The sequence below is a fragment of the Ictidomys tridecemlineatus genome, chromosome X (genome assembly GCF_052094955.1).
Source record: "Ictidomys tridecemlineatus isolate mIctTri1 chromosome X, mIctTri1.hap1, whole genome shotgun sequence".
Taxonomy (NCBI): domain Eukaryota; kingdom Metazoa; phylum Chordata; class Mammalia; order Rodentia; family Sciuridae; genus Ictidomys; species Ictidomys tridecemlineatus.
The window spans coordinates 76,581,850-76,609,244 of NC_135493.1; the positions used below are offsets into that span (position 1 = coordinate 76,581,850).

The 27,395-nt window shown below is 34.7% G+C and overlaps 1 protein-coding gene and 1 non-coding gene across 52 annotated transcripts in view; both read right to left on the bottom strand.

The window, feature by feature from the left end:
* The window catches only part of LOC101960618 (uncharacterized), a 401,529-nt gene that overhangs the window by 95,470 nt on the left and 278,664 nt on the right, over positions 1–27,395 (bottom strand). The gene's annotated exons all lie outside the window — the stretch shown is intronic.
* The window catches only part of LOC101968875 (phosphorylase b kinase regulatory subunit alpha, skeletal muscle isoform), a 65,941-nt gene continuing 38,552 nt past the window's right edge, over positions 7–27,395 (bottom strand). For both annotated transcript variants that reach the window (XM_078033958.1, XM_040281885.2), the window contains 10 exons: positions 26,101–26,154; positions 24,089–24,211; positions 22,074–22,169; positions 21,147–21,254; positions 19,242–19,320; positions 15,936–16,070; positions 8,934–9,043; positions 7,674–7,818; positions 3,914–3,992; positions 7–1,123 (listed from right to left, as the gene is read on the bottom strand). In XM_078033958.1, the coding sequence (XP_077890084.1) occupies positions 937–1,123; positions 3,914–3,992; positions 7,674–7,818; positions 8,934–9,043; positions 15,936–16,070; positions 19,242–19,320; positions 21,147–21,254; positions 22,074–22,169; positions 24,089–24,211; positions 26,101–26,154 (1,116 nt within the window). In that variant the 3' untranslated portion in view covers positions 7–936. The remainder of the gene's footprint in view (positions 1,124–3,913; positions 3,993–7,673; positions 7,819–8,933; positions 9,044–15,935; positions 16,071–19,241; positions 19,321–21,146; positions 21,255–22,073; positions 22,170–24,088; positions 24,212–26,100; positions 26,155–27,395) is intronic.

The window sequence follows — 27,395 nt, forward strand, 5'->3', positions numbered from 1 at the left end:
GCTAGAAGAATAATTACTTTTTAAGGGCCCTTCTTTCTTTAAGATTCAAACAATATAACAGCTTGTCTGGCATAGGTCAGTGTTTTTACACTACAGGTAAGGATTTCTCAGTCATTTTTAATTCAAGCCCCCACAATGCTTACTTACTATATCCTAGTAGCCAGTTATATTTTGGTTTTACTGTGTATTATTTGCCTAGTTTGTAATATGAAAGCAATAAGCATTTTAAACAGGCTGTTTTTGAATTAACATATCTCCCCAGAGATTCTGATATAGCCCTCAAATGTTATATAAAAAGCACTCTAAATTAAATTTTATATTTTATAATTTTAAAGTAAAATGCAGTAATGTATATGTATTTTTTACACGATATCATTATTTATTTATTTTTATGTGGTGCTGAGGATTGAACCCAGGGCCTCTTATGTGCCAGGTGAGCGCTCTACTGCTAAGCCACAACCCCAGCCCTGTATATGTATTTTAAAAATACTTTTTAGTTGTCAATGGACCTTTATTTTACTTATTTATATTTAGTACTGAGAATTGAACCCAGTGCCTTACACATGCTAGGCAAGCATTCTACCACTGAGCCACAACCCCATCCCTGTATATGTATTTTTAAACTGTGCACTTGATTAAATATCTCTTACTCACCACTGCTTCTTCCCATTTCAAAATCACCAGGCACTTCAAATGCCCCAGAAGAGAAATTTTCCCTAACCTTAGTAAGGGACAGTCCAACTCCACAATCACCACAGGGATATTAGACCAGAAACCAAAGGTAAGTAAAGGGATGAAAAGTGAAGCCAAACAAAAGTAGAAATCTAGGTGTATTAAAGAGGAGTGAGGTTGGTACACTGTGAGATTGCTGGCAGCGTGAATTATTAAAGACAATGCTGAACAATATTATATATTCTTATCCAGCTAGCCAGTGCTTTATGAAGCCTCCTTACCATTATTGATTGAATCAAAGCCATCCATCCAGTTGCCAGATTCAAGCTCATCATAGGTTTCATCATCATAATCTTCACTGTACAGCTTACCCTCAGGTCCAGGATCCATGAAGCTCAAATGCGAGCAGCAGGATGTGGTCAAAAACTCTGACAATTTACCTGTTTGAATCCTGACAATTAGAGGGTAGATACAAAACAGGAAATCAGGGGCAATCCTTTTTTTATTTTTATTTTTAGGGGCAATCCTTTTAACACCACAAAATCTTTGTGATAAAAGAATACTTATTATGATTTGTTGGAGGATTACTAAAATTCATCATTAGTATACATTTTGTAAACATGAAATTTCTCTGCACTCCTAGGCATAATGCTCAGCTTAAATGGTCAGAGGGTTCTCTTAATAAAGTCTATAATTATGGGTTCACAATCCACCAGCACATCAATTTTGTTCTCTTCCATTGCCATATGTTATTTTGATAACTATGTCAGATGTCCAATTTGCATTGGCTACTTAGATAAGCCAGGAGAGAATGAATATAAATCAAAACAAACCCATCACATCATTTAAAAACTAGCCCCTGCTGAACATTTGGAACATAAAAGATGGTATTTGAAAATTTTATACATTACAGTAGCCTGTAAGGCATATTTTCCCTTACTTATAAAGCCAATTACAAAACTCAAAAGGAAAGTGAGTAGTAATAATTTTCTAAAAAATCCAGCTTGAAGGAGCTGCTTATTCCCAGACTTGGATAATGTGTTCATTGAAATAAATGATGACAGGAATGGATCATGACATATTGAAATAAAATAAGAGCCTATGAATCTATGCTGATACTAAATTACACAATATAGGGGAAGACAAAGCTCCCTTTTATACATAGCATTGTCAACCAATGAATGAACACAGAATGACAGAAACACAGAAATGCCCTTTTACAACTCTATTGGTAATAATCAATTCATGGAAAAATCAACGGACGCTAATTATTTGGTTGAAGACTGTTGGGAAAACAGATGGAGAAACTTGGCAGATACCACTTTAAATAAGTGATCAAAGTTAACATCACTAAGGTAAGAAACCAATCTCATGTGCCTCCTGATACAATGTTCTGAGAAGGACTATAGTTATTTCTTATTTTAGGTGACTTCAGCATCTATTTTGAATATGTTTAATAACTTTCTCAGAACACAGGAAGGGCTCAGTCATCCTTGACAGTTTCCAGTTCTGCACCTCCTCTAGTTACTTAGGATTGATCAAGATATCTGTCTTATACAACTTCCTTCTGGTAATCAGATTCCTAAGTACAGCTAGATACAACCTATTTGACTGGTCCTTATGACCCCCACATCCTGCATAGACAGTGTAGATATGCTTAGTGATCTCTTCTGAGCCATAGTATGACCCCCTAGAATTCATATCTGCTTACTTTAAATTACTTTACCCCTTAGAATTTCCTATTGGAAACCTGTTTTTATAATGCCTTGGATCCCAGTACAGGAGATGGCCCATGGGTCTCTGTCTTTGGGCTCCTGGCCTCTGTGTGTGGTTTCTGGGCACACTTCCTTGGTCAGTAAGTAATAAAATCTATATTCCCATCGTGTATCTCTCCTAATCATTTCAAGGATTCTTTCCATCTTGAAGATCCTAAATTAAAACAAGGATTCAACATCACACAGGTAGTCCTCCTGCCAAACATATAACCTGACAAATCCAAATTGAGAGACATCCTGCAAAATAACTGACCCACATTATTCAAAAGTTAATGAGATTATCAAGAAAGATTATCAAAATTATCAAAATGGATAATGCTGGAAAACTGTTCTAGATTAAAAGATACCAAAGAGATATATTAATTTAATGCTAATGTTTACTTCTTTGGAAGTAAGTACTCCTTTGGTTGGATCCTGGATAGGGAAAAAAGCTATGGGAAAACATTACTGGGGCAATTGGGCAATTTTAAACAAGGATGTTATTAGATGTTAGATATGGTATTCCCTTCTTATCTGTGGGTTGGTATTCCATTGTTTCAGTTACTCAAGGTCTATGGTTGTCCAAAAATATTAAATAGAAAATATAAAAACAAATAATTCATAAATTTTCTATAACTTATCACAGTATACTGATAAAATTGTTTTAGTTATTTTTATTCATCTCTTACTGTGCCTAATTCACAGCTATCTGTGGTTTCAGGCATCTACCACGTTTATCTAGGCATAGTATCCCTGAGAGATAAGAGGGGAATATTGTAGTGTATTAATATGAAATTCCCTACAAGTGATGATTATATTGTGGTTACTTATGATACTATTTTTGTTCTTAGATGATAGAAACTGAAGTATTAAAGGCTGAAGAGTCATGATGTCTAAAGCTAACCTTCTTGCAAAAAAAGTATGTGTATATATGTGTTTATATATATAAACACACATATATATACACCCTCACCCATACGTGTGCATGTGTGTGTGTGTGTGTGTGTGTGTGTGTGTGTGTGTATGCACATATGTGTGAGTGAGGGAAGTGACAGGGAGGAACAGAGGAAGAAGGGAGAGAGAAAACACACATCGAAACAAACGTCAACAATAGGTGAATACTGAGAAAGGGTACATGGGTGTTTCATACTATGCTTACAAATTTTTGTAAGCTGGAAACGTTGGAAAAATAAATATTTGGGAGAAAAAAAAAGCAGCCATAATTGGGTAAATTCAGTAAACTTCTTTTTCTAAAGAATACGTTTTGTGGTCCCCTGAGATCTAGAAAAATAACAGGGTGTGGAAATCTTCTAAACTTTTTCTATTACATTGAATTCCTTGATTCATTCAATCAAATTCTAGTTCCTCTGAGTATGATGGGATTGTGTTGTTGAAGACACACAGAGAGGCAACACAAGTCTGCCATTATTCTTCTCAACTCACAAGTTTCAATTAATTTCACTAATAGGAATATATAGATCACTTACCTTGCCCCACCAAAATAGCCATCCTGCATTTTTCGGAGTGCTGCCAGGATACTTGAATTCAAGCTCATTCCGTCTTCATCTTGAAATGGAGAGAATTTTAGCACAATATTTATGGCTTTAATTTTAAAGTAGGGGGAAATATTTCAAACCAACATTCTGGTAGTGATGGTACAAATAATCACCTTATATTTAAATAATTCACCTGAGAAGCAACACTGCTGAATGGGCACATGGTAAGGTGTTATGACTAATAGAAAGAGTTCTTCAAAGGCATTATTTTATTTATCCTAAGTACTTAATACAGTATCTGATGGCAGAGTGTTTAATCACTCCTGAATGCTGACATAATTATGCAGCAGTAACTATTTGCTGACTGTTATGTGCCAAGCACTATAATAAATGTTTTATATACATTATTTCATTCATATATCTTAAGCAACACATCCTTAGTGCTTTTTATAAGAGATTGATTTAAAATTTCATGTTTTAAGTTTGTCATTTTTTTTCTTTTTGTGTCTTACAAAGGACAACTTTCCTCAGCCTTGATTTATATGTGTGTGCATAAGCATAAAAATATCTAAAAGGCTAATAATTATCTGATTTTGTGTGAAAGTGATCATACTGCACATAATCATTTGTGATCCACTTTTTCTGATTCATCCTTTGCAATAGCTAAAAATGACTCCATAGAAGACATTTAAAGTTATAATCAACTCTGTACTGAAGATCATTGTACCTAATCTTTATGAATTTATTCTATTATTTCCTTAGGTTAAATTTCTACAAGTAGAACTTGTAGGACAAAGGGAGCACATATTAAAATAATTATAGAGACTGCAAATCACCACTAAAATCATTGTGCCAATTATATTTCTGCCAACAGTATAGAAAGTAACTGCATTTCTATACTTTTAACAAGAATGGGAATTAGCAATCTTTTTAATCTTTGTTTATCTGATAGATAAAATAAGAAGACACTGTTTTAATTTTATTGCCAGTAAATTGAGCATGTTTTCATGTATTTACTGGTCATTTGCATTTCTTTCATGAATTGCCTATCAAGGATCATTTTTCCATTAAAGTAGTTTACATTTCTTTTTTTCAATTGACTTTCAAGAGCTTTTTATGTTTTGAATATTAATATTTTCTATATAGATACATGGCAAATACTTTATATAACTTTATTATTTGTCTTTCAACCTCATTCTTGGTGCTTTTATGTATTTTGTGTTGTTACATTTGTCAATTTTTTTCTTTTTTGTATATTTCAAAGGACAGATTTCGTCAGTCTAAGATTACAAAAAATATTCTACCATATTTGCTTCCCTATTTGCCTCGCACATCCTACGTTAGTGCTCTACCACTGAGGTACAGTCCCAGCCCTTCAAGGGTTTATATTTTGTGTGTGTGTAGCTTTTTTATTAATTTATAATTTGTTTTTTCACAAAAAGTAAAGTAGTAAGCCTAAATTTATTATCATCTGAAATGTATTTATTTATAGTCTCTTGCCTCTATTTGAAATGCTATCTTTATCTTCTTTTGCCACAACCTCCTTACTGATAGATCTTACTTCACATCTCTATAGCAGTGTTCCTCAATGATTCTTTTTTCATTATTATGTCTCACCTATCACCTCCAAGAAGCTTTTTATTTTTTTGGTACTGGAGACTGAACCCAGGAGCACTTTACTACTGAGTGATAATCCCAACACTTTTATTTATTTATTTTATTTTTATTTTGAGACAAATACTTGCTAAGTTGCTAAGGTTGGCCTCAAATTTGGAATTCTCCTGCCTCAGCCTCCTGAGTCACTGGAATTACAGGTACAGGCCACCACACCCAGCTGTTTGTTGGAAACAAAACGTTGTCCAGGCTGGCCTTAAACTGCTATACTTAAGTGAACTTTCTGACTCAGTCTCTTGATTAGCTGGGACTACAGGCACAGATCACCACTCATTTCCACTCTATTTCTAATACCACCCATTCAGTGTGTCTTTTCTTCACCTCATATGTAAATTAGCTTCCTTCAGATCAGTCTCTCCTCATTACAATGTGTACAGTCACAACCAATATTTCCTAAACATCACTTTGATCATGTCACTCCCTACTGAAAACCTTTTGATGGTTGACATAATCTGATCCTACTTAACTTCTCCAGTTTTGTTTATAATTATCCTCCAGTATGCAAAATCCATTCTATTAAGGTTAGTCTCTTCATTGGCCTCACAAGTCAAGCTCATTCCTGCCTTCAGGCTGCACTCATGGTATTTCTCCCCTTAAAGTACCCTTTCTTCATGCCTCCTCCTATATTTATATGAACAATTCCAAAAACCTGCTTAAGTCTCACCTCAGTTGAGAAATTTTCTTTTATAATCTGATAACCTTCACTGTGAAATACTAACTTATTGATTGATTTCTGTTATTTTTATGTATTAATTTTGCCCCTCCAATTATACTTTCTACTTTCTAAAGACAATTCTGGGAACAAAGTAGTTATTAAATGGGTACTTGTTAATTGCCCTAATTAAATAAAGAGAAAAAGAAGAAAGACTACTATACTTTCTAAACTCCTATGATTCTGAAGCACTTTTAAGATGTGACTAAAATTCCTGACAGTCTATCTGGATTTTAAATGACTTATGGTACAATATTCTTCTTTAGTGAAAAGGAACTCTATGTACTTTGGCAGTATAAACAAACCTTTGGAAGCAACAACAGAAGCACAGAAAGAAAGCAGTGGTTTCAGTATTGGCTCTAGTCTTCCAGGAACTGAGAGAACAATAAAGCCTTTCACCCAGTTTCAACTAAGCAATGGCAGGAAGCCCAGCCAAAAAAGAAAAAAAAAAAACACACCAAAAGCCTTTTCACTTTTTCTCTGCTAAATTTTACTGTTTCCACCAGTCAGGCTTTGGAAGGAGAAGCATGGGAATTTTTCTATAAAATATTGTTCCACTGGAATAAGATAGATGCAGAATGTAGTATTACTGTTTTGTTGTTTGTTTTTCTGTAGAACTGGCAATTTAACCTCGGGGTTGACTGCCACTGAGCTACACCCAGGTCCCTTTTTATTTTAATTTTGAGGCAGGGTCTTACTAAGTCACCAAGGCTGTCTTTGAACTTGAAATCCTCCTGCCTCAGTTTCCTAAGACACTGGGATTACAGGTGTGTACCACCACACCCAACTGATATTACTGTCTCTAAAAAGAATGTGTATCCATAAAGCCCTAATTTAAAAATCACTATCAATAAATAGAAGGAAGACCAATAGAATAGAGGAGAGGAAACAGGGAGGGGGGGAGAGGAGATGAGGGAAAGAGAAAGTATTGTGGACCAAAGTGGAACAAATTATATTCCATGCGTGTATGATTATGTTAAAATGAACCCCAATATTATGTATAACTGTAATGCACTAATCAAAACATTTTAAAAAGTACTGCATGAATATGGCTTCTATAAATTGACTTAGAAATAAATTATCTAAAGTAGCCCCCAACCAAGGTATTCTCTGGTACATTTTTAAAAATCATGGCTCTCAAATCATTTTAAATATTCTGTGTATTTGTTTTATACTTATTGTGTCTTAGCTTTCTAAAACATATGTCCCCAATTCTTAGAAAACAAAAGAGGAGCTAATGAAAACTGCTGAAAGAATAAAATCATAAGAAGTAGCTAGCTCTCCATTACATCTAGGATATTGAAGGACTAAATATCAGACATATTTTTAAATGTACACTCATTCCTTGGCTCTTAGAGCCCTTACCAAGCATGGTGTGTGAGATGGGGAAGGTGATGGTGGGCTGGCCTGTCATCCTCCAGCGGCTACAGAGGTAGGAAAGATCTGTTCTGAGCATTTCCACTATCATCTTGTTGTCCAGAGCCAGGTAGAACTGTTGCTGGTCTATAAACTGAGGAAAAAAAAATAATACTTCAGAACAATTTGGTCTCTTAACTATGAAATAATATTTTAAAAATACATATTCAGAAGGCTATATAAGATGTCATTGAAGCAATGATATTCCCAAATTTAATGCCTAATAAGTCCTGAACAAAGTATGTGGTGGTCAATCAGCAAATACAAGTTTCTGACACTTTTAAAGTGCTCCTGTTTAGAAAGTTGTTTCAAATATATATTTTTATTTAAACCTATAACCACCTGAAAAGTGTTTTTCTTTCTTTAATAAATACAAAATAAAGCTAAGAAACAATATATGGAATAGCAAAGTCATATGGCTAGCAAATCACAAATTCAGAAACAGTGCAGGATCCTCTACTTTTGTGTCCGTATGCATCTCAGCTATACTATTTCACAAGATGAGAAATGGGAAGTCTATACATTCCAGAAAAATTTTCTCCTCCCCAGACATGCAACTAGGGCTCGCTATTGTGATGTAGTTAATAAACATCATGCTAACAATATATATATATATATATATATATATATATACTCACAGCTTAACAATATTGATATTTTTGTTTAGAAGATTAAAATTTCCATGCACATAAAAAGACCCCTCCCCCAAATACAGGAAACACATTAATTTAGTAGCTGAATAGAAAATTGTATTTTATTTATAAAGGACAAATACAACCTTATTTTAACTTTTAAAAATAAGGGGAACTTTGTAAGTAACCTTTGTAAAATCCTGCAACACCCAGGACTACTCTTGGTAATCACAATCACTTGGATCACTTGGCATAACCATGGTGCAAGTTTGATTTAGTTCAACTCAACAAATATTTATCAAGCAATTTAATATGTGCAAGGCCTTGTGGAACTCTTTTGATACTTATCCCAATTCCAGTAAATACTTTATTTCTGCAATGTTTGTTTCTTTTTCAACATTTTATTAGTTGTTGATGAACCTTTATTTTATTTATTTATTTACATGTTGTGCTGAGAATTGAACCCAGTGCCTCAGGTGCTGGGCCAGCACTCTACCACTGAAGCACAACCCTAGATCCATTGTTTCTTTCTTAATTTCTATTCATCTCAATGCACGTTCTCACTTATTTCACCCACCTGGGGAGTGAAAGTAAAGATAGTTTTCCGAATGTCATAGAGTTTTGAAGTTCCGAGTACTCCCATGAGTCTATAGGGTCGTCCGCTGAGTTTCATTCTACTGTTGCATCCTGACACAAAATTAAGAAATGATCAAGATATTTTAGTGCACAAATTAAAGCAGCAAGCCTGTTTAAACACACACATCTTTGAGTTGAAGATGTCTTCCTTTTACAATTTAGCATTCTGAAATCAAAATTAATCTCATAATTGATATTTATGTTAAATATCCTCAAATTTCCTTAGTCCTCCAAAAGGCTGTCATTAAATCAATACTTCTTACAAAGAGGAAATTATTAAATTTTTCATGCAGATTTTTCCTGTATAACACAGGATAATACTATACACATTACTCTTAAATTTCTTTCCCCCAAAATATATAGTGAATATATTGTCATGTCAGTACTGACAAAATTTCCAATACTTTTTTATTTTTTGAACTTTTTTTTTGAGTATTTGATATTTGCCCTTACTTTATCCTAAGTACTATACTACAAAAATATGCTATAGTTTAGAGTTCATTTATTCTTTGGAGGCCAGTATCAAAGAACTGTCAATGTCTTGATCATATTCCAGGGCCTGCTCAGTAAATCACACAATTTACCTGAACGTGGTTTTGCAACTAGATTTAGCCACTTCTCCTTTCTTTTTCATTACAGTAAAGTATACATAGCATAAAATTTATAATTTTAATAATTTTTGTTGAACTGGGGATCAAAAGCAGGGGATCTCTACCCCTGAGCTACATCTCCAGCCTTCTTTTATCTTTATTTTGAGACAGGGTCTTACTAAATTGCTAACATTGGCCTCAACTTCCCATGCAGATGGGATTATATGCACGCACCACTGCACCCAGCCCATTTTAATATTTAAATGTACAATTCAGTGGCATTAAATACATTAACATAATTGTTAACTAACTTCCATCTCTAGAACTTTTCATCTTCCCAAACTGAAATTCTATACCCATTAAACAGTAACTTTTCATGTCCTCCTCCTCCCAGGCTCTGAGAACTACCATTCTACCATGTGTTCATGAATTTCAATATTCTAGGTTTGTAATTGCCTGATTTGACTTAGCATAATGTCCTCAAGGTTCATCTATGTTATAGCACATGCCAGAATTTCCTTCCTTCTTAAAGCTGAATAATATTTTATTCCATGTATAAACCACATTTTGTTTATCTATCTATCTACTGATGGACATGGAAATGTAAAACAATGGTTTTAACTTCTCTAAATCCACACCAACACTCATTTTTTTTAGCAAGTCATCATAATGGGTATGTATCTCGTTGTGGTTTTGATTTATATTCGTCTAATGATTAGTGTTGAGCATTTTTTATTTCCTTATTGGCCATTTCTATGTCTTTTTTTTTTAAGAAATGTCTATTCAAGTTCTTTGTTGATTTTTAAAAATCTGGTTGTTATTGTTGAATTGTAGTTCTTCTTAACTTTCTTAACATTTTTGGATAAATTCCCTTATCAGATATATGATTTATAAATATTTTCTCTTATTTTGTCAATTGCCTTTTCACTTTGTTGATGGTTTCCTTTGAGGCACAAAAGTTTTATTTTGATGAAGTTCAATTTCTCTATTCTTCTTTTGTTGACTATGCTTTCAGTATCATATTCATGTAAAAAATTCCTGCTAAATTGAATGTCAAGAAGCATTTCTCCTGTTTCTTCTAAGAATATCATAGTTTTGGGTTTTACATTTGGTCTTTAATACATTTTGAGTTAATTGTACATGGTGTTAGATTGGGATCTAACTTAATTCTTTTCAAGTGGAATGTAGTTTTCCCAGAACCATTTGTTGAAAAGACTGTCCTTTCGCCATTAAGTGATCTTGGCACCCTTGTTGAAAATAATCTGATCATTTAGGCAAAGATTTATTTATGTGCTCTCTATTCTATTCCATTGTTCTATATGTCTGCCTGTATGCTAATACTATATTGTTTTAATTACTGTAGCATGGTAGTATGTTTTGAAGTTAAGAAGCACCAAGTCCTTCAATTTCTTCTTTTTCAAAATGGTCTTGGCCATTTTGGGGGTCCCTTGAGTTTCCATATGAAATTTTTTTGAGGGTACCTTGGATTAAACCCAGGAACGCTTAACCACTAAGCCACATCCCCAGACTTTCTAAAAATAGTTTATTAGAGACAAGGTCTCACTGAGTTGCTTAGGGCCTTACTAAGTTGCTGAGGCTGGCTTTGAACTCACAATCCTCCTGCCTCAGTCTCCTGAGCTGCTGGTCCACATGAATTTTAGAATGAATTTTTCTACTTTTGAAAAAAAAAAATTCTCGTGGCCCTTTTATTTTGGCTTTTTTTTTTTTTTTTTTTGTACTGGGGATGGAACCCAGAGGTACTTTACCACTGAGATACATTTCCAGCCCTTTTCATTTTTTAAAATTTGAGATAGGGTCTTAGTAAGTTGCTTAGGGCCTCACTAAATTGCAGAGGCTGGCCTTGAACTTGGATCCTCCTGCCTCAGCTTTCCAAGCTGCTGGCACTATAGGCTTGTATGATCACACTCAGCTTCTTCTTGTGGCCTTTTAATAGGTATTATATTCAATCTGTTGATAAGTTTGGGTTGTACTGATATCTTAACAATATTACATGTTCAAATCTATAAATATGAGATGTCTTTCCATTTATTTCTGTATTCTTTAATTTTTTTCATCAAGGTCTTGTCATTTTCAGTGTACAGATCTTTTACTTCTTTAGTTAAGATTGATTTAAAATATTTTATTCTTTTTGACACTATTGTAAATGGAAGTGTTTTCTTAATTTCCCATTTGAATTGTTTATTGTTAATGTATAGACATGACTTGTGTGTTGATTTTTGTCTTATAACTACTAAGTTTATTAGTTCAATCAATATTTTTGTGTATATGAAAACTTTCAAGTTTTATTCATATAAGATCACAGATGAATAGAGATCATTTTAATTCTTCCTTGATTATTTGGATGTGATTTATTTATTTTTCTTGCATACTTGCTCTAACTGGACCTTTGAATACTATATAGAATAGGAATCTATTTTGTCTGTTTTGACTGTATTTTTTTAACTTTTATTCACTTGGTTTACTGATATGTCTTCTTACACTTTTTCAATGTTAAATACAATGTAAAAAGAATTGTAGGGGCTGGGATGAAGCTCAGTGGCAAAGTATCTGCCTTGCATTTGCAAAGCCCTGGGTTCAATTTCCAGTTCAAAAAAAAAATTGTAGGGGCTCTGGATGGTATTATTTTTCTCCACAGACAACTTACTTTATTTTGGCAGTCAGATCATCTCAAGCAGATTACCTTAGTCTAATCAGGGGTTCAAAAAGTTTTGTTTAAGGCTTTGTGTTTAAGACCTTCTAAGAATTGGTCTATTTGTGATTTTTCCTTACCCCAGCGTACTGCTCTCTCCTCAAAGCTTTCACCCAGAATCCAGAGGTGTTCATCCCAGTCCCTTCCACATAAGACGGTCATGAATTGCAATTTTCCTCCCTTCCATAAACTCTCTGCATATTTTCTTGGCTCCTTATTTCAGTCTTAAACAAAATTTAAGAAGGAAGGAAATTCTGGCATGTGCTATAACATAGATGAATCTTGAGGACATTATGCTAAGTCAAATCAGGCAATTACAAACCTAGAATATTGAAATTCATAAACACATGGTAGAATGGTAGTTCTCAGAGCCTGGGAGGGAAATTGCACGGGGAATGGTAAATTTATTTCTTTGAGGTCGACAGTTTTGGCTTCTCAAATCCTGGCTTTCATAATTATGCTCTGAAGCTTTCTTCACCTTTATTTTTAAAATTCAGACATTGTATTAATTCTCAGTAAGAGGATTAACCCAATACAAGCTATTTCATTATAGCTGGAAGCTGAAAGTCTCCTTTTACTTGTGGCATACTATATTATAATTCTACCATTCTTGTTCATACATAATATGTTCATTTTAATTTTTCTGTCAAACAAGTTGTGCTATAAAGAACACTTCTAGGGCTGGGGATGTGGCTCAAGTGGTAGCGCGCTCGCCTGGCATGTGTGCGGCCTGGGTTCAATCCTCAGCACCACATACCAACAAAGATGTTGTGTCCGCCAAAAACTAAAAAATAAACATTAAAAATTCTCTCTCTCTCTCTAAAAAAAAAGAACACGTCTATAAATGTCATGTAGGATAGATTCCTAGAAGTAAGGATTGTTGACTAAAGGTAGCTATATTAAACTATTTTACAGTTAATGCTAATCTGCCTCTGATTTGTACTACTACCAAGAATGCTGGGAATGTCCATGCTGCCACACAGTCATTATAACTGGATATTACCAATGTTAACTTTTATAAAACTGATGGCAACAAATAATAGTGTTTTTTTGTTTTACCTTAAATTTTCCAAATCATTAGTGAGATTGAAGCTGTGATAACTTTAAAATTCTTTAAAAATATAAGTACTAGGAAAGGAGAAACAGTGATTGAGAGATAAAATGTAAGATCAGGAGGATAAACAAATACACACAGAGAAAATGAAAGTCATAGCATTTATAAATATTGCATATGTGAACTATTCAATAAATAGTGCTGTAATAAATGGTTAATTATTTTTTTTGGGGGGGGGTACCAAGCATTGAACAAGTTAAAACTCTAGCCTAAGAGTTAAATGTAAAATTGTAACCAAACCATAACTAAGAGAAAATGTAGTGAAAATGTAGCTGACTTAGTGAGAAGCTGATCTCTAAGTGTAAAAGGAAAGAAAGAAAACAAAAAGAAGAAAATTTTAATACATAAAAACATAAAATTTTATATTTCAAAAGCAAACACAAAATTAAAAGGCAAATGATAAAAGAGCAAAATATAGTGATAACATGTGGAAGACAGTGTCTGCATCTCTAGAATGTACATGTATTTGTGTGTGTGTGTTCCTATATATAAAAAATGCATAGAAATCAGAAAGAAACTGACAGTTGTACAGTAGAAAAAAGCCAAAAGAATATAAATAGACAATTTTCAAAATAAATCGAAAAAAGACTAATTTATGAAAACATGTTAATCCACCATAGGTCCAGAAATTTAAAGAAATTATGCTAACACAAGTAGGAAACTAGAGTACAGGTACTTCCCAAAATGTTAACAGGGTTTGTCATATATTGTTATATTGTAAAAACAGAAGGCAAAATCTATTTTTATGACAAAATTTTTCTAAAAGCAAGTGTGCTTTATTTTATAAAAGCATATTGGAATCAGGTAAGGTGACACATGCCTGTAATCCCAATAGCTTGGGAGGCTGAAGCAGGAGGATTGTGAGTTCAAAGCCAGCCTCACCATCATAGCAAGGCCCTAAGCAACTCAGCAAGATCCTATCTCTAAATAAATAAATATATATATATATATATATATATATATATATATAGATAGATAGATAGATAGGGATGTAGCTCAGTGGTTAAGCACCCCTGGGTTCAATCCCCAGTACTCCCCCCACTAAAAAAAACTTATTAGAAACTAGTACACCAAAATAAAACAGCAACTTCCTTAGAGTAGTGTAATAATAAGTGGAATAAGTGGTTTTTATCTCTTTCCTTTGTGCTTTTCTCTATTCCCCAGTTTCCAGATGTACATATCATTTCTCTATTCCTCAGTTTCCAGATGTACATATCATCTGGAAATTAGATAGCTTACAATTTATGAAAACGAACAGAACCAGAATACCATATCTATTCTGATGAAAGTAGGAGATACATTCGTAATTCTAGGAGTGGAAAATATATCTGATAAAATTGATGTATTTGAATTTAAAGATTTGCAAAAAAAGGCAAGAAAATAAAAGAAAAGTAACAAACTAGGAAATATATATGTTACAAATCTCACTGATATTTGGGCTGGGAATGTAGCTCAGTGGTAGAGTGCTTGTTTTTCATGTGGGAGGTCCTAGGTTCAATCCCTAGCTCCACAATAAATCAACAAACAAACAATCTCAATGTTCAAAATGAGTATTATGGGGCTAAAACCAAAATCAAGGTTTTACCAGGGCTGATTCCTTTTGGAGATTCTAGGGAAAAAACCATTCCTTGCCTCTTCCAACTTCTAAAGGATGTGGGAATGTACACACTATATTATAGCCTTATCACACTAATCTCTTGCTCTGTAGTCACATCTCATACTTCTGTAGTCTGATAGCCCTCTGAATGTGTCTTATAAGGACATTGTGATTACACTTAGGGTTCAACTGAGTAATCCAGAATAACATTTCCATCTGGAGCTGTTTAATTTAATTATGCCTGCAAAGTTCCTTTTGCCATATTAGGTAATGTACATAGGTCCTAGGGATCAGTACCTGGATATCTTTGAGGGTCATTCTGTAGTCTTCCACAAATGTAGTTTAGAAATTTTTATATCCTTTTTATTGGTGCTAGACATTGGACATACTAGATATTCACTCTGCTACTGGGGTATCCCCTAACTTCCATATATTTTAAAAACTAACAATATAGTAGTTTATTGAATTTGAAAAGTAAGTCACTATGTTCAATATTTAAATTAAATAAAAATAAGTACCAATAAAAAGTAAGTATCAGATTAGGGAATTTTAAAAATATTATCAACTAGTTCATTACATAACAAAGTATAAAAGACCTAAAAATAATTTTCTTGGTTATTCTTCTTATGAAATTCATATGTATTTGAAACAGAAATATAGATACCAGGAAAGAGAACAGGTTAATTGAATACACACTTGGAATAAAGATATATTGTTGTCTGAAAGCAGTCATGCCCTACATACCAAAGGATATCTAAAATTATCACACCTGCTCAAAAAAGAATTAGAAACTCGGACTCCAGATACTTTAAATTCTTCCTCAGATCCAGTTTAATAAAGCAGTACAAGGTCAAGATTGGAAAAAAAAACGGAAGGAAATAAGCCTGTATTGAGTAATGCTTTGGTTCTGGCAGGTTGGTCAATATCCTTACCTAGACTGGAATAAATATGGCTGAGAATACGAGCTGGTTGTACTCTGATGGGGTACACCTCAGCAATGGTCTCCACATCAATTCCGTTGTCCTTCAAAATGGCCTTGATTTCTTCTGTTTCAGCGAGAATGGAGACTATAGAAAAGAAAGATGAGATCAATAGACAGTTTCATTTCAACAGGAATGTAAAAATCCCCATGGCACATAATATCTTTTGGAGGTAAAAAAAGGAAGGAGAGTAAATTAACAGTTATGGAGGAAATAGGGAGAGCAGGTATCATCCTAGGTACTTTAGCAATATTACCTAAATAGGAAAGGGAAAAGATGACTAGAGTATTAGATTGTGCTTTTTGGCTAACTACCCAAGTGCTTCGAGAATGACACACTTTGTATTCAAATGGGAAAAATTCATCATGGGGGTTTTTCTTTATAGCTTTGGTAAAAATTGATTCCCCACACTACCCACACTCTTTTGTATCAGTACACTTAAGGTCAGAGCCAGGAATGTGAGGGTTATAAAGAACATCCTGATAACAAGTTTTCTTATAGCTATAGAATGAAAGAAAGCTATATGAATTGGGGATAAAGACTGAGTCATCAACATACAGGAGGTATTATAGTTGTGGATTTGTGGGAGGAGGGGTTAGTAATGATAGCAATGACATTTCTCTAGACCCAGAGCCTGCCAAGCCTGGAAAATTCCCTTTTTTTTTTTTCCATTGACACCAATGTCCCTGAAGTAGTAAGCCTATCCACAAGGCAAAAGGCCAGGTCAACTCCCTGATTCTTCCCAACTTGAAGTAAAGTGAAGCTTCAGCTGGCTTGAAACATGCCCTCTTCTGTTCCCCTAGTACTGTTAGATGTGTTCCACTTCATAGGGGAAAAACGTACCAGTTGGTGAATTCCAGCTTAATAATATTGTCTTTTGAGCTTTGGGCAAATGCCTGGTAAACAAAATGCTACTTTGTTTTCCTTTGCCATTATCCTTTGTGTATTTTTGTATCTTGGCAACCTCATGCTAATAGGTTGCTGAGGTCTGGGCTAGGATATGTAGGACATGGTGATTAAAGAGTCCCTTGAACATAACATCATTTTGATCACTTCTAAATGGAAAACATAAAAATGAAAGAGAAACATGTACAGAGGAAAATGATAACAGCTAATAACAGTCTAGGAAAATACATGTATTCAAACATTTGTTCATTAAAAAAATACTTACTAACTACCTAAATGAATGAGGTGTGGAGCTGGTGATATAGCTCAGTTGGTAGAGTGCTTGCCCAGCATGCACAAGGCTCTGGGTTCAATCCCTAGCACCACTGAGAGAGAGAAAGAGAGAGGAGAGAGAGAGAGAGAGAGAGAGAGAGAGAGAGAGAGAGAGAGAGAGAGAGAGAGAGAGAGAGAGATATGACACGGGAGGATATATAGAGAAGAGGACCCAGAATTTAAACTTGAGAGATTCTGACATATATAAAGAATGGAAGGATAGAAAATCCTGGGATGGTTGGGCATGATGGCATATGGCTGTAATCCCAGCTACTCGGGAGCCTGAGGCAAGAGGATTATGAGTTCAAAGCCAGCCTCAGCAAAAGTGAGGTGCTAAGCAACTCAGTGAGATCCTGTCTCTAAATACAATACAAAATATGGCAGGGGATGTGGCTCAGTGGTTAAGCACCCCTGGGTTCAATACATGGTACCAAGGAAGGAAGGAAGGAAGGAAGGAAGGAAGGAAAGTCTGGAGTGGGGGATTCTCGTCTCATGGCTTGTATTTTCTCAGTGGCATAGCAGGTGAGGTCATCTTCTGAAAATGAGGGAAGAAGTAAGGAGGTGAAAAAGGGAAAAAGTTTGGAATAGGAGGAAGCTGAGAGACAGGAACAAATATTAAGAGTAAGAAGATCAGTACCCTGATGACAGACTCAAGAATGCCAATAGTTACAAGGCAAGTATAGGAACAGGAAAACTTGAATGGGCAGAAAAGCACTTAATATAGGTTAAAGAAAATCCAAGAGACCATGACATCATAGAAGAGATGAAAATCCAGCATTTCCAGAAATACAAATAATAAATGAAACTGGAAGATCCACTAAGATATGGATTAAAAATATTCCCAAAATTGGCAACACAAAGGTCACTGGTATCTTAAGCAAGAACATGTTCAGAATAAACTAGTCTATAAAGTACTACAGAATGAATGGAATATAAAAAGGCATAAGTGCAGATGAGAAAGGAAGAAACTAGAGGGAGATAAAACACGTCAAATGACTGAAAAACAGAAGAAACAGTGGGAGAGTTTGAAGATACTGGAAAATAGTAAGTTTCTTGAGGATGCTGGGGAAGAGGATAAAATCAAGCATCAGAAGGGGGCCTCGGCTTTGAATAGAAGAATAACACCTTTTTTTCTGAGATTAGAGAAAAGGAAGCAAGGATGGGTAAAATTGTTGGGGTGGGGAGGGTTGGAGGACTGACAAAGATCAGAATATTAAGTGACTAGAGACATTTAAAGGGAGGTTCACAGCAGTACTTAATACCATATTAATGCATAGTGATGTTGGAAAGTCAAGAATCACCTCAAGCTTTCTACCCTAGGAAATGAGGACATTGGTAATGTCATTGAAAGTGATAAGGAAAATAGAAATATTTGTTTTTCTTGGGAGAGGTAAAAGGATGGGATAAAAACAGAAGATATCAGTTTTGTATTTGAAGTGTAAGTGATAAAGAAGTATTTTAGGTACTGGAACACAAATTTTTTAATATGTTTATAACTTAGCTCAGTGTTTTGTATGGAATAGATACCTACAAATTTAAGTTGATTTATTTAGCAGTAAAAATAAAAGTTAGGCGTACCCTCCAAGGAAGTAATGGTCAGAAGCAACCTTATTATGAAGTAGGTAGTCCCAGCAAATTAACACACAGTATATGTACACATAGAAAGATGAGAGTATGAGATTAAGTACAGAAACAATAGGAGAACATGAAAAGAAAGGAGTATTAGCAGATAAAGCACAGAAAAGGTAATTAGAAAGGAAGCAGAGATAAATAGGAGGCTGAAATGTTGTGACAATGAAAAGAGTTTCCAGAAATAAAAAGCATCAAATAATATTTTGAGTCCTCTGACATCACACATTATTCATTTAGTATTAATATTAACAGTAAGTTTTGAACCAATCAGGTCCAAGATCATCATATACTTTTTGAAATCTAACAAATGCAAGATGAAGAAAAAGTCATAATTTACTGGCCCCAAGGTCTCTGTCCCTAACCACACCTTGAATATAAAGTTTTGCTATTGGGAATAGGAATACACACCTTGAACCACAACATCTGGCTTTGGTACAGTAGAAAATCTACGATTCAGGGGATCAATTTCTCCAGGAGCTAAAAATCCCTAAAAAAATCAGAAACATTATTAGGTTCCTAAATCAAAAACAAATAAGCTAATGTTTTAGGGAAAACAACATCATGAGAAATAAAATAAATAAACTTCTTGTATGAATATGTTTGAACTCCCATAATTCACATCCAAATTAATTTTATTTGAAGTTTATTCCTAGTGGTGCCCACAAATCCTTCTCTTGGAAGTAGGCAGGGTATAAATTCTAAATGAACAGAAAGTTTCAGATTACTCCTCTTCTTTCTCTAGATATACATATAATGACACATATTTAGATGATCAGACTCCCGTGTTTATTATGAATATTTTAAGTCATTAGTCCTGCTGTTTCTGCACTTTTTTCCTGCATCTTCTATGCTTTCTGCTCATTGGAAATCTCGTTTTCCGGTTCTGGGGATCAAACCTAGGACCTCTACAACTGACCTACATCCTCAGACTTTTAAAAATTTTATTTTATGTTTTTTGTGGTGCTGAGGATTTGAACCCAGGGTCTTGTGCATATGAGGCAAGCACTCTACCAGCTGAGCTATATCCCCAACCCTAAAATTTTATTTTGAGTCAGAGTCTCACTAAATTGTTCAGGCTGGCTCAAATTTATGACCCTCCTGCCTCAGCCTCCCAAGTCGCTGGGATCACAGCTATGCTGCACTGTGTCTGAGTATCAGAAATCGTTTGACTTAACTTGAGTTTCTGTCCTTTATGAACTGTGATGAACTCACCTATTTTATTCTTAAGCATACCACTTATCTCCTCCTGTTTTCATTACATATAATTTATTCTAATTGAATGATAAGTTTACCAGGCATGGATTACTTTAAACAAAACATTCTTCCCATTATTTGCTCTATTCATGTTCATGTCAACTAAAGATAATCAAACAGCCATGGTCACACAAAAAAAAAACATCTCAGAAAAGAAATAATCATATATAAATAGGTCAAAGAGTCTGGCTCAGAAAGGACAGCTTAGGGGGCTGGGGTTGTGGCTCAGTGGTAGACCGCTCACCTAGCATGCTTGAGGCACTGGGTTCAATCCTCAGCACCACATAAAAATGAAATAAAGATACTGTATGTCCACCTACAACTAAAAAATAAATATTAAAAAAAGAAAGGATAGCTAAGTCCCAGAGCGGATTCTCTAGGAACCTGGTTATATATCACATCAAAATAACCTACAATGGGGAAATATATTTGCTAGTAAATCTGGAAAACTTCGGAGAAAGAAATCCCTTTGTGTAGGTTCAAAATGCTACAAAGAAGCTGAATACAAAGTCAGAAGTGCTTCATTAAAGGCTGCCTCAATAGAATTTGATGTGTGGAACATTTCAAGAGTCCCTTACCAAAAAGCAAACAGAAAACTGAAAACAACCAAACAAAAAGTCCATAGTGTTCCTACCCAGTTGTCAGGATGCCTAAAATGATTAGTTCAATTAAAGAAAGAAACATTATGTTGCTTAGAAAGGTTAGCACTTAATCCACTGTCAGTAATTACTATCTAAGGACAATTGCATTTATTAGTCACCAGGCAAGGCACCTAGGAGTTCTGAATGGAAAAAATCCTGGGCTTGATCCTTTAGCATCTCCAAGTACAATGCCAAAGTAGAAAGCCCTGGGTGGCATAAGGAAAATGGTTGCCAAGGAGTACAAGATTTTCATCAAGGGCTGACTGTGCTTCTTACTCTGAAAACTTGGAAGAAAAACTATAATTAAGGCACACTATAAAAGGCAAGACATCCTTCAGATTTAATGAGCCACTCACAAATCTGATTATTAAGGTGACTAAGGCAGAAAAAGGCTGAGTAGCTTAAAGTTTCCCCTTACCTCTGCCATCAAGCTTCCTAAAATGTATAGAGACTGACCCCACATATGAGGCAACTTCCCCATGGGTACTCGGTCCACAGTGTGAGGGTTTTGATATTCTTCATCAACCTAAATGAAAACACAAAGAGGCCAGATGAGAGGAATAAAAAAAAATGGATATTCAAAAAAAAAACAGAAAAATTAAAAAATAAAAATAAAAGGAAAAAAAAAAAACAAGGCTTATGATACTAGACCATAAAAGTCTGAGTCTCGATTTTGGTTTTACATAGTAACATAGGCAATGCACTGATAAGTGAAGCATTATAACAATAGTCTAGGCAGTGCTTGCTCCACAAACTGTAATTACCAGAAGAGCTAATTCAAATGGAGATTCTGGTTGAGGTGTGAGGGAGGGAATGACATCTATTTTTTAAAAGACTCAGGTGATGCTGCTGATATTGCTAGGAGCTTATTCTTCCTTCCAATCCCAACAGAATGCAAGGTTGTATATCTCTTACGATCAGGGCTCTTTAACAAAGAGGAACAATGGTATACCTGATTTGTTTTTTGGGAAAATGAAGATAGGACATACTTTGTTATCCAAGCCTGATCTACTCAAATGATCCTGGATTATTGGTCTCAAAGTAGAGAATATCAAAACCTGAGAGTGCACACAGAACATCACGCTAGTCCTACCTACTGATCTCTATGTCATCCTCAGCATTACGGTTTGGTCTCATCCTATCTCCCTGTATAGTAGTGCCATGATTGAGACTCCTTTACCAATTTATTTCTAAAGGAATAAAATCATATTTCTATTGTCTTATACCTAAAGAAAAACTTATTGAACATTAAAATCAGAAAATAAGCAATTATTTGATGCAAATGAAGCAGTCCTATTGAATTATGCCTCCTCTTCAATCAGTGTTATAGCATTTTCCAACTCACCCTGTCAGGAGGAACACTGTACAGCTCTGGCAGAAGTGGGACTCCATTTTTGCCCTTGATGAGGACTGCTTCAAGAGCCTCTCTATACTCTTGAACCTACAGAGAAAAGAAAGGCAGACAGTTCTTGTAGGTACTATTTTAAAGCAGCTTATTTAACCAGGTAAAAGGGAAAGAAAGGGGAATGGTAGTAGATACTTGTTATAGGCCAAATATTATTTTAGGACTTTGTATACTTTAATGTATTTAATTTCAATAATAGTAGGTATGTGTGATTGAAGCCATCTTACAGGGAAATGCAGGCTCAGAGAGGTTCTGATTTTGTGGAAGATCACAGGGCAAGAAAATGGTTGAGTCCAGAGTTCAACCCTAGTCAGCCTTCTTCCAAAGTCCTGCTTGATTCCATGTGTAGTACTTCAAGTACACCTCCTTGATTTTAGGATGGGTTGGACTTTAAAACTGCATTTTCCTGTGTCAAATTTGTTTTCTAGTATGATTAGTTTTATTCCTTTGCTTAGTAATTTGTTGAAGCCTAGCAATACATAAGATATAAAAAATAAAAACAAATACAAACAAACAAATAAGGGCTGGGCTGGGGGTATAGCTCAGTGACAGAGCACATGCCTAGCATGCATAAGACCCTGGGTTTGATTCCTGGTACTGAAAAATAAAGTTAGAAAACCCTATAATTTATGATAGAAAAATGTACAATCAGTTATTCTATAACATTTGTTTTGAAAACAAATTTGTTCTGATGAATTGGATAATTTAGCAGAACATAAATTTCATGTTTGCTTATATATGATTTCATCCCAAGAATGCATTAAGCTGCTTAAGAATACACAAAACACACACAGGCACATACCTCAGGAGGACAGTGAACTGTATCTATCCAGATATGCTGTTATAAATTTCTATCCCATTTCAGATAACCCTTCTTTTACCACTTCATAACTTACAAACTGTAACCCTCTGATGGTCAACCTGGCCACATGGCTATGGGTATTCCCTACTCTTCTCTCTTTTTAAATTTTTCTTCTTTGTTCTATGTTCTTTTTCTCTAATTTCTCTCATTATTTTCTTGTATTTTTGCATCTCAATTATACAGAATGATAGGTTTCATTGTGGTATATTTGCACATATACTAAAACACAATCTAATCAATTTTACTCCCCAATACTGCTTCCACCATCTTTTTCTTCTTCCCCTCTAGATCTCCTCTCTCTACTCTACTGTTCACCCTCTACTTTCATGGCATCCCCCTTTTTCCACTCCAGTCCATTTCTGTTTTTATCTCTGAGAAAACTGATTGTACCTTGAATTTACAGCATGTCTCTATCTGTAAAATTCAAAGAACTCCAGAGATATCTTTTTAAAAAAAAGTATTATTTGATCTGGGCATGGTGGCATACACCTATAGTCTCAGCAACTTGAGAGGCTAAGGGAGGAGGATTGCAAGTGTAGCCCAGCCTGGGCAAATCAGGGAGACTCTGCGTCAAAGAAAACTTTTTAAAAGGTTAGAGATGAACAGATTGAAAAAAAAAGGCTGGAGATGAAGCTCAGTGATGGAGCATGTATATACAGTGTGCAAAATCCTGGGTTTAATCCCTAGTAGTATAAAATCATAATCTTAATTGTACATATTTATGGGATTCAGTGTAGTAATTTGATCCATAGACACAGTGTGTAAAAATCAATTTGATTAGTTAATCAATTAGGATAGTTACATTTCAATCTTTTTAATAATTTATTATGAGAGAAAAACTGTTCTGATATACAGAGAAACGAAAGAAGTCAATAACAATATTTGGGCTATTCAGTGGTCAAAATTGAAGCAAAACAAATAGAATTTAGGTCTCCCAAATCTTATCTTAGTACCCTCAGCTACTAGTCTGTAGGGGACATCTCTGTCTCCTTTGAAGACTTCAATTTGAACACAAAATTGGTATAACCATTAACTGAAAGAGCAAGATATAACAAGACCAGTTTGCTGAAAACTCCTTCCCCAAACTCATTACCTGTTCAGTATTTCCACTGAAAACCCCATCAAGGATAAAATATGTCCAGAACAATGGCCATTCACACTCAATGTTTTCAAACAACTTCAGCTCAGCTGGTTCATAGTACAAACGATTGGGATCCTGGTAAAAATACAATAAACATTCTGTCTTATCACTCAGAGATTAGATGTACATCTTTTGTTCAGAGGTATTATTATTATTATGGTCTTTCTCTACGTATAGTTTGATTCAGAAAAGTCAGTCAGTACTTAGTACTGTATGAGGTGATTATAACTAGTGAAAGTGGGGTAATAAGGACTTCACAGGAGGGTTTATGAAGAAGTAAGTTTAGCTTGCAATGAAGTTTCATTTGGTTTTATTCTTGCTAAATTTGAGTTAGTAATAGGATGTACAAATAGGAATGCTTACCAGGGCAGGTAGAGATGAGGGTTTGGGAATCATCCTCATAGAAATGATACATGAATTACCAGTTATAGATGAACTTAGTGAAAAAGTACTATATAAAATGAGCAAACTGCCCCCAAATGGAATCCTCACAAATCTTCAGAGTGGGGTGACAGAAGGACAGAAAGAAGACTCAGGAGAGTATAGTGTGAAAATTAAAATAGGAAAAGAATTTCAAGAAAATGTAGGAGTAGGTAATAGTGATACAAAATGAAGAAGTCAAGGAGAATAAGGATTGAGAAAAAGCTATTGGATCAGTCACTTAGAAGCTTATGATGATGTTTTAGGCATAATTTTAGTATACTGGTGGGGGCAATAGTCAAATTCAATGCTAAGGAATAAAGTGAAAAAGAGGAAGTAAGCCAGAAAAGTTTGAGCTTGATTTAAAAGATCACAATGGCCCTTGACCATCTCACCTAAGTCTTAAACAATATTTGCATTACCAATGAAAATGTTTATTATTGACCATTAATTCTCTTTAGTAGTCAGGTGTAGTGATAAATGCCTGTAACCCTAATTCCAGATTAGCCTGGGCAAATTAGCTAGAGTGTCTTCAATAAATAAATAAGGGCTGGAGATGTAGCCCAGTGGTAAAGCACCTTTGGGTTCAATCTCCAGGAACAAAAAACACTTTTAATTTATTTAATTTTTCCCATGGATATTTCCAAGAAAAATTTTGTCTATTAGGAAAAAAAAGGAATTTAACGTTTTCAAGATTGAGTACTGTTTAGAACTAACCATCTAAAAAAACTTGCAAAGGGTTGCTATAATTTGGATTTGGTTTGAGTGTATTCCCCAAGGGTCCATGTGTTGAAATTTAATCTGCACTGTTAGCTATTAAGAGGGCAGAAACTTAATCCAACTATGGTGTTTAGAGGTGAGGCCTGGGAGAGGGGATTGGGATTCAATAAGATTATTAGGCTGGAGCCCTCATGAATGAATACTGATGGCTTTATTAAAAGAGAGAGAGAGTGACCAGAAGAGACACACAGACATGCTCATGCTCCCTAGCTTTTGCCACATGATGCCCTGCACCACCTTAGGACTCTACCCACAAGAAGGCCATTACTAGATATGAACCCTTGAACTCATATCTCCAGAACTGTGAGCCAAAATAAATAAAACACTTTTCTATATAACTCACCCATTCTGTGTATTATGTTATTGGCAGCAGAAAATGGATGAAGACAAGGGACCAGAAAGATGTACCGATGGCAAGATTTTTTCCTTTGTAATTTTAAAATATCGGGGGGAGATACTCATGAGATTATGCAAATTTTCTGGTTTTGCTTAAACTTTTGCCCACTGATTTTTAACATTCATCAGTAATTCTTTCCTGAAATTAACTAACTGCAAGAGTTTTCTTTCTTTTTATCTAATCCAGAATGGCCCCCAAACTGAGAACATGGCAGTGAAGCCCAACAAATACAGCAAACACCAGGTATTATTTTCCTATTTAGTGATTTACGTAAGCACCATCAATGACATAAATATTCTCTCTGAATGATGTTACAGATAGCAGTGACCCTTCTCCCATATGTTCATTTATGGGAAAAGAAACCTACTTCTTTAGGAGTTTTATATCCATCTCGTAGGAAACGACAGCAACCATAACGACCCTGGGGAGATAGAGCAAAAATCTCAGAAGCTTATACATAGGTACATCAATATAAATAGTCAGAAATATATATTTGGTAAAATCTATCTGTGCAGTTTCTCACCAATACAGACCTGATAGCTAAAAACAAAAACAAAAAACCTGAAATCTGCTCAGCAGTAGAAACTGATTTCCAGCAATGTGATTTCAAGTGAGGGCTAAGTTACAGGTTCTTCCTTAGATCAGCATTACTAACAATATCCAACTTAGGGTAAGTCTGACAGCCTAATTACTAATCTATATGGTCCTGTCAATATCTCACAGAGCTTATGAGAGACCACAGGGTTTAAAAAACATATTTTTAAATTTAAGAAGTTACAAATACTGTACAGTGTACCAATATATCCATCAATCACCATAATCTTATATTAACATCTTACATAATCATAGAACATTTATCAGAACTAAAACATTAACTTTGGTACAATACTATTAACCAAAGTACAGAAGTTAAATGGTTTTCACCAGTTATTCTATTAATGCTCTTTTTGTGTGTGTGTGTGTTTGTTCCAGGACCAAATTCTAAATCCCACACTGCTTTTAGTTGCCCTGCATCCTTAGTCTCTTCCACTCTATGACAGTTCCTCGGCCTTTCTTTGTTTTTTATGACCTTGATACTTTTAAAGAGTATTCATGAGCTATTTGGTATAATGTCCCACATTTAGTTTTGTCTGATTTTTTCTCATAACGCAATTTAGGTTATGTATTACTGGAGGATACCACACAATTGATGTGCCCTTTTCAGTGCATTATAGAAGGGGGCATGTGATGTCAATATGTCCTATTAGTGGTGAAGTTCCCCTAGTGGTATCTGCTAGGTTTCTTCACTATAGTTTTCCCATTGTAAATATTAGATATTAGATATTTGGAGGGAGACACTTTGAGACTATACAAATATTCTCTCTCTGCTTAAGCTTTCATCCACAGATTTTAGCACCCATCAGTGGGTCACTCCTGAAACAATTATATTTTAGTTTACCTAATGGTAATTTTATATTTCCTTTATTTCTTCAATATGTTCTTGTGTATACAATAAACATTTACTTAATATTTGATAATGAATGATTCTTAGTTGCTTAAACATTTCATATAAGCTATGACCCCTTGGCATTAATACTATTTAAAAATAATTTTAAAAAATTTTATTGATGAATAATAATTATACAGAACAGCAGATTTCATTGTGGCACATTTGTACATGCA